The following is an 18256-nucleotide window of genomic DNA, read 5'->3' as shown; positions in this document are numbered from 1 at the left end:
ATGATTTTCTCTAGATTCCCATGGCTCACGTTGATGCGACCAACGCCATAGTACATCAGAGCCTTATATCATTATACTATGCTATATTTCGTTCGTGTCCGCCGTGGGTATGGTTTCCATACTAAGGTGCCCAATGACCTTTGAATGATTTAGAATTTTTCACAGTTTAGAGGCAATTAGATTTAAGAAGTGTTTGATATGAATTTCAACTTTAATATCTCTACGCGTTCATGTGCAAAAAAATTTTTATTATTATTTGTAAACTTACTAACAAGTTTACAAATAATAAAAAAAATATTTTATGTCATGTACTTAAGCAAAAATAATATTTTAATATTTAATGTAACTTCAAATTTCAAATTTATCATTTTCGCAATTTTTCCTTTATCTGTACTAAATAACGTTGCTTCGTGCCGAATTTCAAGATTCTGAGTTCACGGGAAGTACCTTGTAGGTTTTGATTCCCTAGCGTGTGACGGAAATTCGTCTAAGGTGTCGGTATAACTGCTGTATCTTTTGATCGCGTTAACTTAGAAGTTTGATTTTTTCACTACTTAAAGGGACAATAGACCTTGGTATTTGGTATAAATTTCAATTTGATACTTTTATTCGTTCGTGAGAAATAAGGTAGTAAGTTTCATTTTATTAAAATATTTTTATTATATTATATAACTAAAAAAAAGTGATTTTCGCAATTTTTCCTATATTTGCATTAAATTTCAAGATTGTGAGTTTACGGGAAGTATCCTGTAGGTTTTGATTCCTTTGCGAGTGTCGAAAGTTTGTTGAAAATATCGACATAATTGGCTGTATCTTTTGATTGGCTTTACTTAGAAGTTTGATATTTTCACAGCACAAAGGGACAACAGACCTGAGTATTTCATGTGAATTTCACTTGATACGTCCACGCGTTCTTGAGATAAAGGGTCTTGACAGACAGACAGACAGACAGACAGACGGACAACAAAGTGATCCTATAAGGGTTCCGTTTTTTCCTTTTGAGGTACGGAACCCTAAAAACAGTAGAAAAATGTTTAAAAGTGTTTATTAACTGAGTACCTAGACGTACTTACCTATATTGTACAGAAATTGCTGCCTTTGGTATTACTTGGAGCTAAGAAGAAAGTTTCCCTTTGCTTTGCAGAACGGTTCATTTCAGACTCTTTGTGTAAAACTTAGCAAGTTTATGAATGTTCAGTAACATTGAACTGGAAAGTCATAAATATTCTATTTCATCTATTTGTAATCACTAATGATCTTTTACGTAGTTAAGTTTATCTAATTGCTCTTGGCTGATGTAAATACGAAAGTAAGTAGGTATCTACCTACCTATCTATAATCAGTTACCTACACACGATGCCTACACAAGTCGAAAGATCAAGACTTTTGTCAATCAGGGTGGGAATAGGGGCGGAGCCAGCCCTCAAAAAAGGTTGTGGGCAAACAGGTCCGGTTGGGTACCTATCCGATATTACAGAAAATTCTTATTCTTTCATTTACTGATACCGCTGCGCAAGCGCGTTTTTTCGCTAATCTGTCCGTCCGTCCGTCCGTCTGTCACCAGGCTGTATCTCATGAACCGTGATTGTTAGAGTTGAAATTTTCACAGATGATGTATTTCTGTTGCCGCTATAACGACAAATACTGAAAACTAGAATAAAATAAATATTTCGGGGGCTCCCATACAACAAACGTGATTTTTTGATAACCATAAATATATAGAATATTAGTTTGGATGGTAGGTACGGAACCCTAAGTGCGCGAGTCCGACTCGCACTTGGCCGGTTCTTTATTTCTGATAGCGCTACTTGTCCTTAATTTATAACTTTAATGAATTCCATACCTATACGACCAAATTCTAAACTCACAACAAAGAAAATAAATTCTATAGTCTGGGACACAGCAGATTTATTCAAGACGTTTCCTATCCCAGTTTTTGTACGAAAATTGTCAAAATTTGTCAATTGACAGGACAAAAAATTCAACAATGACGAACAAAACGCAACTTTGACATAACATTGCTTGTTCAACGTCAACAAGAAAACGTCAAAACTGTCAAGTGAAATGAAATGTTGCGATTTCTCTGATTGAAAAAATTTGAACACAAATATTTAAATAAGAAAAGAATAGGTATCCAGTGAAGTGTTTATTGTTTTATATTATTCATAATGTCGGGGACAACATCTTATAATAATGATAAAGTGGTTATGGGTGAGGTGGAATACCCGGCTAACGATCCAGCGTCCGGGGCGTTTTTCCAACCTGATTACAAGAAGTAAATATCCATTCTCCTACACTAACTATGTTTATATCAGTCTTGATTAAATTACTGATTATTTAACAACCTTTCAAAAGCAAGTTTTGCCATAAATTACAATTGAAACGATGTTATTTATTTACTCTTCAATAAAAATATACGAATTGTCATGATGCACTGCTATTTATTCAATGCTTTCTCAACGTCATGATGCACTGCTATTTATTCAATGCTTTCTCAACAACCTGTACCTAAAACCTCTATTAGACAGTCCTATACCTCCAATAGTTTAATATTTACATAAAAACCAAAGGGAAAATGTCTTAAAAGTCTCCTATTTTCTAAGTATTCTGGTATTTTTAGGAATGAAGACTTGAAACTCATGTTAGATGGGTCGAAGGACTCGTTGAAGCTGGAGGCTATGAAGAGAATCATTGGTATGATAGCTAAAGGCAGGGATGCATCAGATTTGTAAGTATCATCTTTGGAACAGCAATAATAAACTTAATTCTGTCTATGCTTGACTGAGGCAGTTTAACTTTCACTTTTAGTCCATAGTAAAATTAATGAGATTGATTAGTTGCTCAATACTCACTGTTGTAAGAAGATCTATGTTGTTGGATGAATCAATTATAATACCAGTGTAAACATAAAAGTTCATAAGCAAAAAATATTCATTTTATTGAAGAAAAATCATCAAACTACATGTGTTGCATGAAGCAATGATAGACTCTTACCTACTTACCAAGCCCTTCATGTACCATTGCCGTGGTTACTATCTCAATCAACTTGGAATCCTAGAAACTTTATACACTTAAACAATTTCCACAGGTTTCCAGCGGTAGTGAAGAATGTGGTATCAAAGAACATAGAAGTGAAGAAGCTGGTGTATGTTTACTTGGTGAGATACGCTGAGGAGCAACAGGATCTAGCACTGTTGTCTATCAGCACCTTCCAGAGAGCGCTCAAGGTAATTCTTCATGAATATAGCTTCCGTTGTACTTTATATCTATTTATGTAGCTGTTTTTCTTTGGATATATCATATTGTATCATTTGCATATTAATCTGCTATATATTTGAAGTTGTTTGGGCAAAAACCTGAACTTTATTTTTATATAATTTAAAAAAAATTGAGCCCTAAAGAATCTTATAAGACATATCATAAAATATAATATGCTTTAATTTCTTCAGCTATTTATATCACCTTTATTATTGTCATCTACAGGACCCAAACCAATTGATCCGTGCCAGTGCTCTCCGAGTACTCTCATCTATCCGTGTGCCAATGATAGTTCCTATAGTGATGCTAGCCATCAGAGACTCTGCCAGTGACATGTCGCCCTATGTCAGGAAGACTGCTGCTCATGCTATACCCAAGTTATATAGGTAAGTTGTACTTAACTATCATTTAATGTAAGTCAATGATAATTCCTATAGTGATGCTAGCCATCAGAGACTCTGCCAGTGACATGTCGCCCTATGTCAGGAAGACTGCTGCTCATGCTATACCCAAGTTATACAGGGTGGCCCATCCATAGGCGTCCAAAAGAAAAATTTAGAAGCTCTATGCTATGGGGTATCCGAATCACCCCCATGTATGTTCTGCGATTTTTTGTAATTTAGGAGCTAGAATTGTTTTTAATTTTTTTTTCCGTAATTTTCATTTTCATTTTTTTTATATTTTACCTTTTTTCCTAACGTTTACAGATGATTTTTTTTTGTAATAAATCATCATGATAATAGCTAACACCTGAAAAAGGCAGTTTGGTTAAACATTCTAGAACTTACATAAAATTTTATCTGAAGTTCAAAATTACTGTTGGAGTTCAGTAGCCAAAAATGTTAAGGGCTTAAAAAAATGTATAAGGGGTTTCTAAGCAGGTTTCTAATTTTGAACTTCAGATAAAATTTTATTTAAGTTCTAGAATGTTTAGCCAAACTGCTTTTTTTCAGGTGTTAGCTTCTATTATGATGATTAATTACACAAAAAAACATCTGTAAACGTTAGGAAAAAAAAGATAAAATAGAAAAAACAATGTTGAAATGAAAATTACGGCAAAAAAATTAAAAACAATTCTAGCTCCTAAACTACAAAAAATCGCTGAACATACATGGGGGTGATTCGGATACCCCATAGCATAGAGCTTCAAAATTTTTCTTTTGGACGCCTATGGATGGGCCACCCTGTATAGGTAAGTTGTACTTAACTATCATTTAATGTAAGTCAATGATAGTTCCTATAGTGATGCTAGCCATCAGAGACTCTGCCAGTGACATGTCGCCCTATGTCAGGAAGACTGCTGCTCATGCTATACCCAAGTTATATAGGTAAGTTGTACTTAACTATCATTTAATGTAAGTCAATGATAGTTCCTATAGTGATGCTAGCCATCAGAGACTCTGCCAGTGACATGTCGCCCTATGTCAGGAAGACTGCTGCTCATGCTATACCCAAGTTATATAGGTAAGTTGTACTTAACTATCATTTAATGTAAGTCAATGATAGTTCCTATAGTGATGCTAGCCATCAGAGACTCTGCCAGTGACATGTCGCCCTATGTCAGGAAGACTGCTGCTCATGCTATACCCAAGTTATATAGGTAAGTTGTACTTAACTATCATTTAATGTAAGTCAATGATAGTTCCTATAGTGATGCTAGCCATCAGAGACTCTGCCAGTGACATGTCGCCCTATGTCAGGAAGACTGCTGCTCATGCTATACCCAAGTTATATAGGTAAGTTGTACTTAACTATCATTTAATGTAAGTCAATGATAGTGCCTATAGTGATGCTAGCCATCAGAGACTCTGCCAGTGACATGTCGCCCTATGTCAGGAAGACTGCTGCTCATGCCATACCTAAGTTTTATAGGTAAGTAAACTGCTATACAAGTAAATAAACTGTTGATACTAGCTATCATCTAACTATGCGCCAATGATAGTTCCTTCTGAGACTGTGTCCTGTAAGTTGTAACATCAAATATAAAAATATGTATTAATTCAATATATTGCAATAAGATCAATATCATTGGTATTCAAAAATAATATATATTTTGAAGTTATATTTAGCACAATGCAAAATACAAACAAGCAAAGAGTAAGGTATTCCGAGGGTAACCATTACACATCTAGTTTACGTTGAATTCTCATTGCAAGCCTTAATCTGTATTTTTCTTTCACAGCTTGGACCCAGAACAGAAAGAGGAGCTAGTATCGATAATAGACAAGTTGTTATCAGACAAGGCGCCTCTGGTTGTTGGTTCAGCTGCGATGGCGTTCTCTGAAGTGTGCGGGGAACGCATGAGTCTTATTCATAGGAGTTACAGGTAAAGTTATAATAAACCTTAGTGCTGTAATAAACTGTATTGCAACAACTAGGTATATTGTAACAATCAATATTTATAAAATGTTTTTGATTTTTTTTAAAGAATATTTTAAATTGTTTGGAATTACATATGGCCATCCTTTTTATCAAAATGTGCAGAAAGATTCACTTTTCCATGTTTCAATATGATCTGCAATTTTTCTTAAAAAATTAATTGCCATTTTCACTGTCTCTTTCTCAGTCGAGAAAAAATATAATGATAATTAAAAGAACCTTATTTTAGAAATATAATAACACTTAGAATCAACAGATTAATGATACATAAATATTTATTGTTTTCAGAAAACTGTGCTCTTTACTAGCAGATGTGGACGAGTGGGGACAGCTTACATTGCTCAATGTGCTCACTGTATACGCTAAGACTTGCTTTGCAGACCCCAACTCGGAGGTATGAATCTTACGTTGCATATTTGCTCGATTCTATAACTCTAATTATTGTCTTCTGTCTCCTAGGAATGCAAGTGTTCAAATTAATAATATTCCACGCTGTTTCCCAGACCTACTCAAGCGACAGCGACACAGACAAGCCGTTCTATGAGTCCGAGAGTGACGGCACTCCCCGCAAGCACTCGTCCACCTCCCCTTCGCTAGACGCCGACCACCGACTCCTACTCCGCGCCGCCAAGCCGCTGCTACAGAGCCGCAACTCCGGAGTCGTACTCGCTGTCGCACAGCTGTTCTATCATTGTGGCCCAGGTGAATGACGAGGAGGTTCTCAATTCGTCGGGACTTTTTTTTTAAATGTATGTTCACCGATGACTCGAAGACACCTGGACCGATTTTCAAATTTTTTATTTTGATTGATAGGGTATACCTTCCAGGTGGTCCCATAATCACCAGGTCAGGATCTAATGATGGAAACCCTGAGAAATCGAGGGCAACTTCCAAAAATTGTAAGCGTGCATAGGTTAAAAACTTGACAATGAGGTGTACGTCTGATAACACTATGCAACAGTGAAGGTTTGGAGCTGACCTGATGATGGAGACGAAAGAAGGTCGAGGGAACTCGACAACTGAATATGTAAACTACCTCGTGTTTGGGCTTATATTATTCGTATTGATGAGAACTTTCCACAAATGCGAATAGTGACAACTATGCTTGTCACTGAAAAGTCAAAAATAAAAAACTTTTTACAAAAAAAATTAAAACACTGAAGAGAAAAAAAAACAATTCTTAGGTGCATCGGCCTAGAAGTCGGTTACGTATAAACTCAGGAACATCCATTAGACACTGACTTCTTGGCCGACGCTCCTAAGATTAGTTTTTTTTTTTGCGTTTCAGTGTTTTTGGGAGTCGGTTTTTTCTCGTCATGACTGTGGATTTGTGGAATAATTTTAAATAATATTAAATAATTCCACAAATCCACAGTCATGACGTCTGGTTTGTTTATAAGATTTAGGAAGCTTATCGATATCAAAATAAATAATATACTATAATATTGTTTCAGCACAAGAGCTGCCTCCGGTGGCGAAGGCAATGGTTCGCTTGCTCCGCGCTCCGCTGGAAGTGCAGAGCGTCGTGCTCAACTCCATCGCCGCACTCACTGTTACCAGGAGGGTAAGTAAGCTTAATATACCAGTTAGTGATATACCTGTAGCAATAACTAAACACTTTTGGTACTACTACAAAAAAGTGAAATACACGTAGGTCAAGTGATCTAGGGAATTTATACATACAAAATTTTCTAAAACACGTGATGAACGTTTAACTTTTTTGTAGTAACACTATTTAGCTACGTGGTGCATTTTAAAAACATCTTGATCGTAAATAAAAACGTTAATTTGTTAGTGGGTTCTCCAACTAAAAATACATTTCCATAAAGTCAAATATAGCACATATAGCAATTTACGATTGGTATTATGAACGTAATGAATTGGTACGAATACTCGAGTTTGATTACTATTATTTCTGTCTACTCAAATAAAGGGTGAATTTTGTATCAAACAATAACCGTGGTTAACTCATATTCCTTTTCTGTGTAAAAAAGCCCTTCCAGCAAGACTCACTATTCTTTTTTTATTAATACTAATCTTCAACATTGTTACAGGCCCTCTTCGAACCGTTCCTAAAATCATTTTTCGTGCGCAACTCAGACCCTACTCACATAAAACTGTTAAAACTGGAGATTTTAACCAACTTGGCGACAGAAGCGAGTGCCGGGGTTATACTAAGAGAGTTCCAGACGTACGTGACGTGCAGCGACAAGGCGTTTGCCGGCGCCACCATACAGGCGATAGGCAGGCTGGCTGTTGCGATACATTCCGAGACTGAGACGTGTCTGAATGGGCTCTTACATTTGTTGTCTAGTAAAGATGGTGAGTAAAAATTTTTATTCTACTACTAACTGCCAGTCGTAGTATTATTTTCCTTAGAGAGTAACTACTTCCCGCACCCGGATTATCTATTATTATATAAGAAGTTGACTGACTTACGTATCAACGCAGGACTTCAGATTTTCCACCTGGGTTCTTCTTTCAACCTAGAGGGGAGGGGAAAAAGGGGAAATAAGAAAGGATTTCTGAAAATCCATTTCTTAGAGTACTTAAAGCTGGCGGGTATTGAAAAGGCACCAGAAGAAGAAAAAAAACTTTGGCGCCCAGTTATTCTGAAACTTTTCTGTTTTCAATGTTATTCGAATAATTCGTTATGATTGAATCTTTGATCACTGAGCAGGTAGGTGTGAAAAGAAGTTCCCTAGGGACACTAGTGGAAATGCTAGCATTAAGATAAAGGATGACATTTTGGTAAATAAAAATGTATCTTTTTATCAGAATGGGTGGTATGTGAGGCGGTGGTGGTGGTGAAGCGCGTGGTGGGCGGCGGTGCCACGTCCGCCCGCGCCGCTGTGTCCAGAGCTGCCAAATTGCTGCGGTCTGACAGGTATTGTACATTATATGGGCCTTACTTTTATTATAATAAACATAATTGAATACCAAACGGAAGTACTGAAGAAATTATTAGTTACAGACATTTTTAAATTAGGTAATGTTTGAATTTATAATGTTTCAATCAGAAATTAATTTTATTATTTTTGACTTATTATGTACTACTCAAATAATAAATTGTACGAAATGCCTTTAACCATTAATTTAGGTGCACTATGTTAACTCGAATTGTATAAAAATAAATGTTATTCCTTAGACTAGCGGGCGCGGCCCGCGCGGCGGCGGTGTGGCTGGTGGCGGAGCACGGCGCCCCGCACCCCCGCGCCGCGGCAGTGCTCGCGCACATGGCGGCTAGCTTCGCCGATCAGGTAACGCTACTATTATTATTTAGTTATATATGTTTGTAAGATATATGACCACCAGTGTGGGGAGCAGAGTTCGAAATGCATAAATATTATAATTAATGTTACACAGAAAACAATCGAAAGTCCAACAAATTTACCTAATCAAATCATAAGTCGAAAAGGTATTGAAGTTTTTCCAGGTACAAAGAATAGTTACACTAAACCTCAGGGCCAAGCACGGATAGGTTTAGCCACAGGAAACAGCTGTATCTGTGTATGGTTTAAATACAACCAATAATAAATAGGAAACAAAAAAAAACACTTATAAACCCGCCAATAGGCATGATGACAAATTTTTAAATTCCTTTGTATGATGTAGGTATACGTCTATTTTATATGAAAAATTATTAATTTTAAGAAATGCGAAGTTTTTTTATCAAATAATTGCATTTTTCTCTGTCCACTTTGAACCCGGCGCGAAAACGCTTGTCAGTGTCATGTCGTCACTTGTGACGTCACGACTGAAATTACAAGACGCAAGTAAACAACGCTCGTGCAATAATTAAGTTTTTTGTGTTATTAAATATGAATTCGAAAGGGCATAGGTGTTGTGGGGTCCCCCAGTGTAAGAACACATCCAAAACAACTCCTGATGAGTTATTTGTGTACGTTCCTCACAATAAAAAATACGAAACAAGTGGCTTAAACTTGCAAGGCGAGATTCAAAAGCAATATTGCCCAGGGTACAACTTTATTTTTGTGAACATCACTTTGATGTAAGTTATTACATAGTTCTCTAGATTCTAGCATAGTTTATAATATAAATAACTATTTCGAGGTTAGGTTTCATCTCTCATTGTTTTTTAATTAAACTAGTATACTTACATGGAAGTTTTAACATTTCTAAATTCAGCTGAACAAAAATCTTTATTTGATTCCAAAAACTTTCCCAGCATTATGATATCAAACTAGGCAAATTAGCGCTGTTTGCCTTGATAAATCCGGGCTCCATAACTCGTGTTATAAACGATTAATTAATTAAAAACAAAGATCGCAGTGGAAGTTCACACGAAATGTGACGTTCGCGCGCTTTCGCGCGAGTTGTTTTGAGAGATGACGTCACGAGCTCTGATTGGTGTTCAAGATATCATGGCGGATTGCCTTATTTCGTAATTTTATTTTATAAAAATACATATTAATCACATTATTAATAAAGAAAACAATACGCGTTTTATAATCCAAGCTTCAAGTTTAATTTAATAAATATAGTATTTTAATGATTTTTGATTACTGTCATCATGCCTATTTACCCTCTAGAATAAATTATTTTAAAACTACAAATATACGTATAAATAATAATTTACATATGTTCCTAGGATGAACTAGTAAAGCTCCAGCTTCTATCGCTGGCAGTAAAATTGTCAGTAACACGACCAGACACTCTTCCCGTGTGTCTGTGTGTGTTGTTGCTGGGGAGTTTGTTGCGCCACTTCTTCTTCCCAGCAAAAACACATAGGAAGTGGTGAAGGGTGGGCGTTTTGGGGGCAGTCTTTTGTTTTTGACGTTCGAAAAGTGCTGATTTATCAGCCTAATTTGAATAAACGTTTTTGAGTTTGAGTTTGATTTTGTCGCTACGTAGTATCCCTCGCTCGATACGACGTCCGCGACCGAGCATTGATGCTACGCTATAGCTTAAACACAACTATAAATACACTTTTGCCACTAATTAAATTAATAAAATCAATGCTTTTCCTCCTAGGATGAGTTAATGAAGGCTCCAACTCTATCGCTCGCAGTAAAACTGTCAGTAACACAACCAGACACTCTTCCCGTGTGTCGCTACGTAGTATCCCTCGCTCGCTACGACGTGAGCTACGACGTCCGCGACTGCGTGCGGATGCTACGCCGTAGCCTTTAACTAATAGAATAGAATATCCTTTATTTCGAATAATACTAAACTATATATTCTATCTATACTAAATAAAATAAAAACTGAGACCTGTATGACTGAATATTATTCTAGGATGAGCTAGTAAAGCTCCAACTACTTTCTCTGGCAGTAAAACTGTCAGTAACACAACCAGACACTCTTCCCGTGTGTCGCTACGTAGTCTCCCTCGCTCGCTACGACGTGAGCTACGACGTCCGCGACCGAGCGCGGATGCTCCGCCGTAGTTTTAACATAATCATAATGTGCTTTTACCACCAATAAAACTACTAAAATCTTAACTTTTCGCCCTAGGATGAGCTAGTAAAGCTCCAACTCCTATCGCTGGCAGTAAAACTGTCAGTTACACAACCAGATACTCTCCCCGTGTGTCGCTACGTAGTATCCCTCGCTCGCTATGACGTGAGCTACGACGTCCGCGACCGAGCGCGAATGCTCCGTCGCTTCATCGAGCCGCAGCCAGGGAAGCAGCTACATAAGTATGTAGCTGATATATTCTTGCCGGAGAAGCCGAAGCCTGATATACAGAGTAGTTTTAAAGGTGAGTGTTTTTTTTGTCTGGAATTTTTGTACCTGTGTTTGTGTCTGGTTTTGATATAATGTAATGATGTATGTTTTTCAAAATTTGTAGGATTATTTTTCCGACCCAAATATCGACCAATAGAATTGCACCATTCGACGTCACGTGGTACAACCTACATGGTATTATACTGAAAATTTTTTGAATATTTTCTCTGGTCGTTGCTACGTCAAACTGACAGGTTGTGGCCGACATTTGGGACGGAAAAATAATCTCCCGAATACCACACGAGCTTCATAATTATCTGGCATTTCCCTCAAGGTTCCCTGCAAACAAATAAAGTCGTCAAGTTTTTCAGGAAAAATCACTCGCGCTTCGCGCTCGTTATTTTTTAACCTGAAAAACTTGACTCCTTCATTTGTTTGCAACGAACCTATCGGAAAATACCCAATAATTTTGAAGCTCTTGTGGTATTATAAGTGAATATTTTTTTGCACTATGTTAATGAAATCGAACACTGAAATTATTTTGTTGCAAAATGTGTTCACCTGGAATTTCAAGAATATATAATTTTTAATTAGATTGGACTAATCAAATGTGCCAACGTATCCTTAAAGCATTCACTAGTAGGTGCACATAGATTTTAAAGTGTTTGCGACGTCTCAAAACTATGGCGTATTTTCTGAGAATTGAGATTGATGGCCAAAACCAATTGCTTATTTTTCTGAATTAAACCAACACATTCGGTTATAAAAGATAATTCACTTTGTGATTATGGCCGTTAAACTAATTATTTTTGACTAAATCTGAAGGCAATTTCCCCGTTTTCCCTCAGACCGCGGCACATTCACAGTGGGTTCCCTCTCCCAGTACATAGGCACCGCAGCAGGCGGGTACAGGCCGCTGCCGGCCGGCCCGCGCAGCACGCTCGCCGCGCACCTGCGCGACACCGCACCGGCGCAACACATCATGGCTGAGGATACGCATGACGCTCAGGTATGCGGTATTCTCTAGAACAGTGACTTATTAGAAGAGTTTAAAATGCACGTTAAATTGTAGGTCCGGAGGACGTCGTGCCTAAGCAACAGCCGCAAGAGTCAATCGATCATTAGCCATTAAATAGGGACCATCTTGTCATGACGAGTTTCGTCGTGACCCGACTGTGATTATTTCGTCCATCTTTGGGAATCGTTACGGGTAGTCAAGAGCCAAAAAATCTGGCAACCAACTCTACAATAAATCGAAGTACATATGGATTTATGACTATGAGATAGACCAGCTAAACCCAATTCACACTGATTCACTCGTCATCATCAACTGCCTAACCTTCTCTATTGGGGTTGATTGCCAGAATAACTTTACATGGATGATTTTATGTATTGATATGGGCCTGAAATAAATGAATAAAATGTTTGAAAATTGAAACTTATTCTCATAGTATGTGACAGAAATACCCTGTAAATAATAATGTGATGTGTTTCTTTATTAGAAAAACAAGAGTTTCTACTCGGAGCCGGAGAGCAGTGGATCAGGGTCCTCCTCATCTTCTTCTGAAGAGAGTAGCTCTGAGGCTTCTTCTGATGAGTGAGTAATTATTATTGAAGTAGGTTCACATCTGTTAGGTACAAGTTAATTGAAAAAAAAAGATAAATAATTTATATTTAAAATGAGTTATTTATATGCATGTTAACCGGAATTTTATATGTTCCTCCATATTTGACCTAGTTCCCACTGAATTCAATTCGTGGTAAAAAGAATTTTCTAACGTTAATTCTGATTGAATGGACAAGCACATATTTGCAATTTTCTTCTTTTTACCAGGGAAGAGAGTGCTACTGAAGATAAGAAGACTGAAAAACCCGTAAAAGAAACCAACAATTATAGGTAAGTTTCTTCATTATGAGCATATTCTGCTAGCGGTTGCACCCGCACCCCAAGGTAACTACTTCCCTCACCTGGATAAAAAGTGGTTGGTATAATTTTGCTTGGTCTTTAGAATATTTCAAAAGTTACTGTAGTTTTTTAGCGAACGCCAGACAAATAGACGGACAGAGATACTTTCACATTTATAATAGTAGTAAGGGTTATTTTATATAATTCCTACTTATTACAAAAATAGAAAAATCTCAACTAGGTTGAATCATCGTGCGAACAGTTTTAATTTCTATGTTATTTTTCAACTCCAACATTCATTTCTCTTTTTATATTTCTATTTTCTCTCTCAGATCGTCCAACTCAGGCACATCGGACAGTGAATCGGACAGCGAATCGGAAAGCGGATCGGACAGTGAATCCGAACAATCGGCCGACAGCAGCGAGGAAGAACCTAGTAAGAAGAACGAAGTTACTCGTGATAAGAAGGTATGTACTGAAGATTTATTACTGTGATGAAAATTAGGAAATAAAAAAATATAAGAAAATGTGTTCTATAGTATATGAGAGAAGGTTTAGACTAGTTCATACGGGTCTTGTTAGATACATTTGTAGGATTTGGTTTATTTGTATTAAGTTTATTTATAATGTTGTACATATTTATTTATTTATATCAATAAATGACTGCACAAAGTTATATGCTTTTTGTTTTATTTATTTTTATTATGTACTGAGCACTGTTATATTTTATGTAGTTATTTTATGTTATTATGTAAGTATGTATTTGTTATTTTCTGCATGATGTCATAATATCATTGATTTTTTGCATCTTCTGTGTCAATAAATATATTTACTAATATCATCTATGTCAATGTTAATATACATTAAAGATAAATTGAGCAATTGTCGTCAAAAACGTTTACACATTAGTCGAATTTAGAACCTCCTTTTTTGGAGTAGTTTAAAATTACGTCTCATTCCAGTTTCTCATATTTGCAGATGGCAAACACACAAAATAGGCATAATTTCTAATTATTCTCTTGACCCTTTCTAGCAAAACGCTCAACAACCAAAAGAAACGGAAAAAGAACAGAAAAGAAACGAGAAGTCTAACTTAGAACTGCTGTTGGAACTGGACGAGGTGGCGAGTTCTCTCCCCACCATGACTCCCACGTGCGGGGGATTCCTATCTCCCCAAAGTGTGGCCCCCACACAGGGGATAGGGGATGGTAAGTGTTTTATATATTACTAATTATATATTTTTTATATATTATTAATTTTCAGCTTAATCGGTCCAGCCGTTAACTGGTGATGGCGTGACCAAGGAATATATAGGGATTATTTTTTATATATATAGATAGATTCAGTTGTTTAACTAACTTAAAACTGCTGTTGGAATTTGAAGAGGTGGCGAGTTCACTCCCCACCATGACTCCCACGTGCGGGGGATTTTTATCTCCCCCCAGCGTGCCTCCCACGCAGGGGATAGGAGATGGTAAGTATTTTGCATATTGCAGGCTGTTGATCGTGGTTTAAATTGTATTCTAAAAATTTTTGAGTTGGGATAAAAACTTGATTCGATAGTTGAAAAACATTTTTTTTTTTGTATAGGGATATGTCATTAAGCATAGATTTAGTAATGCTGGCGTATTGTCATTGTTTTTTTTTTTCACAGCCGATTGCGTAACCGATACAATTCAAAAAGTTAATTCTAAAATCAAGACCTTTAACTTCCACAGCTGTCAGGCCTGCTTACTTTGAACATAAAATTCTAACCTAACTAGTGTTTCGACTACTATCTCTTATCTACTTCAATACAAATAATTTTAAAGAATATCCCCCTTCCCCCAGCGGACAGCATAACGCCGGTAGGTCCTTCCCACACGAACAGCACGCCGACGGAGGTGCTGGGCCGCGTGCGCTGGGCGGGCACGGCGCTGGCGCTGCGCTGGGCGCGGGCGCCGCATCTCTACTCGCACACCATGTGCGCTATAGATCTGATATTTACGAACCATAGTGCCAATGAAGTTACTAATATTAGGTTGCATAAGAAGGTGAGATTATCTATCTAAGTTGACCAATTTTGTCTTCTGTATCTTTGTATGCAATATTTTTTTTCAACTCGACTACTGTAAAAAAAATTATCTAGCCGTCTCTTTCTAATTATATGGTTTTCATTGTTAAATAAATTCACACCAAAAAAGTATTAAGTTAAAGTCTAGACACCATTATATTCACTCTAGTAGAAAAGTATTTTTATAAGCAAACTACACTATCGAAGGGTTTCAAAGGTTAGGTTGAATTTAACAAAAATAATATCGATAGTGCAATATCGATACGTAAATATCAAATTATCGATATTCCAATATCGACCTATCGATACTCCCATCACTATTTCTAACTTAACTCTCAATATTCGCAGACACTCACAGGGTCCCGTAACATCCACGAGTTCGCGCCTATCCCGCTACTGTCCCCGTCCGCCACCGCCACCGTCACGCTGGGAGTCGACTTCGCGGACACCATACAGCCCATTGAGTTTACTATCATCAGTTCTATAGGTATGTCCATTGTTGGTAAATATTGTTAATTAAAACTTGCCAAAATACCTTGAGGTATACTGTGATTAAAATATAGGTTGCAAAAAGATTCTGTTAAAATATCGATACTTCGAGAATATTCATATTATTTATTTATTTAACTTTATGCAATCCTAAAATTACAAAAGCGGACTTAATGCCATAGGCATTCTCACTACATACACTCCTGCATGAGTGTTTCGTATGATATGCATCCATTTGGTATTTCATTTATTATTTTCTTGAATTTAGTACTTACGTCTTTGAAACCAAAATGCACTACCTAAATATTAACGACTTGACCTGCCAGATATGTCGATACGACAAATATATTCATTTTCTTGATAATACGGCCTAGTAGAGACTGTCAAAAATATTCCACATACCTCTTTTTCGCAATAGGTGAAGTGCCAGTATCGATAACGCCACCGGTGGGTGAGTTGATGCGAGCTGTCACCATGTCGCAGTCGCGCTGGGACGCCGAACATAAGAAGCTTAGAGGCATGACTGAGGTACGTATATCATACAAAAACCTTGAATAAGGTTGTTCATCACTGTTTCTTCTTTTTTCAGTTGCGTAAGTAAATAATGACACGGGGTGACGGGGATAGGTTAAGGCATCTTGTATATACTTACGGCGCTTTCTTTCCCCTTTTCAACACCTTTATTGAGAAGAAAGAAGGAAAGCATTATTATGATTTTTTATTTTAAACAGTACCTACATAATAAATATTTGGGCTTTAATTGCAGTGTGACAAGAAGGCAGTAAAAGTAGAAGATGAACAAACGATATGCAAGCGAGTGTTCGAGACGGCTAATGTCGCAGCCATTACGTCCACTGGAGATTTTCTCAAGTAAACTTTGATATTTGTATTTTTCAAGTCATTACAGCGGCTTGGCGATATCGTTATCTGAAATATATATCAACGGCAAGGCGGAGGTGTGGAGAAAAAAATAAGGTTTTTCCCATTCATTATTTAGATTTAAACATTTTTTTTTATGACTGCGACAAATGTATTCGGGTTCATGAAATATAAAGAGCAAGATGTTCCGAGTCCAACGACATATGTAACTCATTTTCGGAACTTCAAAGTATTTTTTTTACTTTCCTCAATAATCTTTCTCATTAAAAATTTGCTTTTCCTTTACATATTTTTATCTCCCACAGGTTCGCAGGTCGAATGATGTCATCACAAGACCTAGTGCTGCTATCAGTCCGGTCCGAGGCGGACAGTTCCCGCGTGACGGCCAACTGTCAGAACATGGCCATCGCCTCTCTACTCGCCAACCAGGTTGCGCAGGCGTTGGCTAGGACATAACCTGATACTGTATTGTAAACCTTATGTATAAAATTGCCGTCTGATTGAATATTTATGAAGACTTAAAGCTTAAAAAAAAACTTATTTTTTTACGTTCAAAATGTACTTTATTTGTATTTCGACAACCAGAGATTTGATTTATGAATAAGATGAGGGGCCCGTTCTGCTAAGTTTATTATGTGACCATTGGTACTCCAATGACGTTGCATTCGTTTGTTATTGATCTGCCTTTTGGTCTATAGGGTAGTCTGCTCTACAATCATATTGCGATCGTAAATTATTTGCAGACAATATGATTAATTATTGAATGTATGTAATATTGCTGCTATCAGTCCGGTGTTAGGCGGACAGTTCCCGCGTGACGGCCAACTGTCAGAACATGGCCATCGCCTCACTACTCGCCAACCAGGTCGCACAGGCGCTGGCTAGGACATAACCTGATAGTGACGTTTATTTACTATTGTATTGTGTACCTTAGGGTGCGTCTACACGGTGCATGTAGCTGGAGCAAGTTAACATGCGCAAGTGACAAGAGCACGCGGGTGGGTATTGTGCTTTGGTACATGCGCGAGTCGCTGGACCCGCACGTGTTTAAAATAAATGTAACCTGCGCATGTGTGCACCGTGTAGATGCACCCTAATGTTTATTTACTGCTGTATTGTGTACCTTATGTTATGTAATGTTGCCGTCTGATTTAATATTATGTGTAAGGTTATGAAGACTTACGGTCAGTTTCACCGGGTACTGATAGTCATCGATAGCCTATCAGGAACTTATTCGATCTTCATGTTGAACAATGTACCTTAATTATTTGTATTTTGACAATTAGGGATTTTATAACCTTAGCCACTTTAACCCATTTTTTCTTTACTATAAGATCTGTTTGTATACTCTACATGGTCTATAGTCTGTTTTTTTAATCTCGTAGACCAAATTGACACTTGCAAAATGTCAAACTTGCAAATAATGTTGCTAGCTTTTTTGTGCAGTGTTGTAATTACGATACCGGTTTGTTGAATCGTAACTTTTTATCTATAATAGACGAATTTAATATTCATTCAAAGTTTTATATTTACAATTCACGTACGTACACACGGCTATACGACGTGCTACAAACTGCCAGGGATATCTGACCACGCAACGC

At 37.1% G+C, this 18256-nt stretch overlaps 1 protein-coding gene across 2 annotated transcripts; it reads left to right on the top strand.

Moving 5' to 3' along the window:
- Positions 1 to 2037: 2037 nt before the first annotated feature.
- On the top strand, positions 2038 to 18139 carry LOC124637000 (AP-3 complex subunit beta-2). Of its 2 annotated transcripts, XM_047173301.1 has the most exons (22): positions 2038 to 2275; positions 2621 to 2728; positions 3089 to 3227; positions 3484 to 3644; positions 5441 to 5584; positions 5926 to 6031; positions 6141 to 6339; positions 7092 to 7201; positions 7692 to 7959; positions 8416 to 8524; positions 8786 to 8897; positions 11116 to 11362; positions 12177 to 12337; positions 12831 to 12925; positions 13163 to 13225; positions 13567 to 13702; positions 14268 to 14442; positions 15065 to 15267; positions 15636 to 15774; positions 16195 to 16304; positions 16543 to 16646; positions 16961 to 18139. In XM_047173301.1, the coding sequence occupies exons 1-22, from the start codon at positions 2169 to 2171 to the stop codon at positions 17109 to 17111; spliced, it is 3147 nt and encodes a 1048-aa protein (XP_047029257.1). In that variant the 5' UTR covers positions 2038 to 2168; the 3' UTR covers positions 17112 to 18139. The 2 variants fall into 2 exon arrangements, with proteins under 2 accessions (XP_047029257.1, XP_047029258.1); XM_047173302.1 differs by lacking the exons at positions 2038 to 2275; positions 2621 to 2728; positions 3089 to 3227; positions 3484 to 3644 and adding an exon at positions 4867 to 4994.
- The last annotated feature ends 117 nt before the right edge of the window (positions 18140 to 18256 follow it).

This window comes from Helicoverpa zea, chromosome 15 (genome assembly GCF_022581195.2).
Source record: "Helicoverpa zea isolate HzStark_Cry1AcR chromosome 15, ilHelZeax1.1, whole genome shotgun sequence".
NCBI classification, from domain to species: domain Eukaryota; kingdom Metazoa; phylum Arthropoda; class Insecta; order Lepidoptera; family Noctuidae; genus Helicoverpa; species Helicoverpa zea.
Note: the sequence above shows the minus strand (reverse complement) of the source record. Positions and strands in the feature narration are given on the sequence as shown.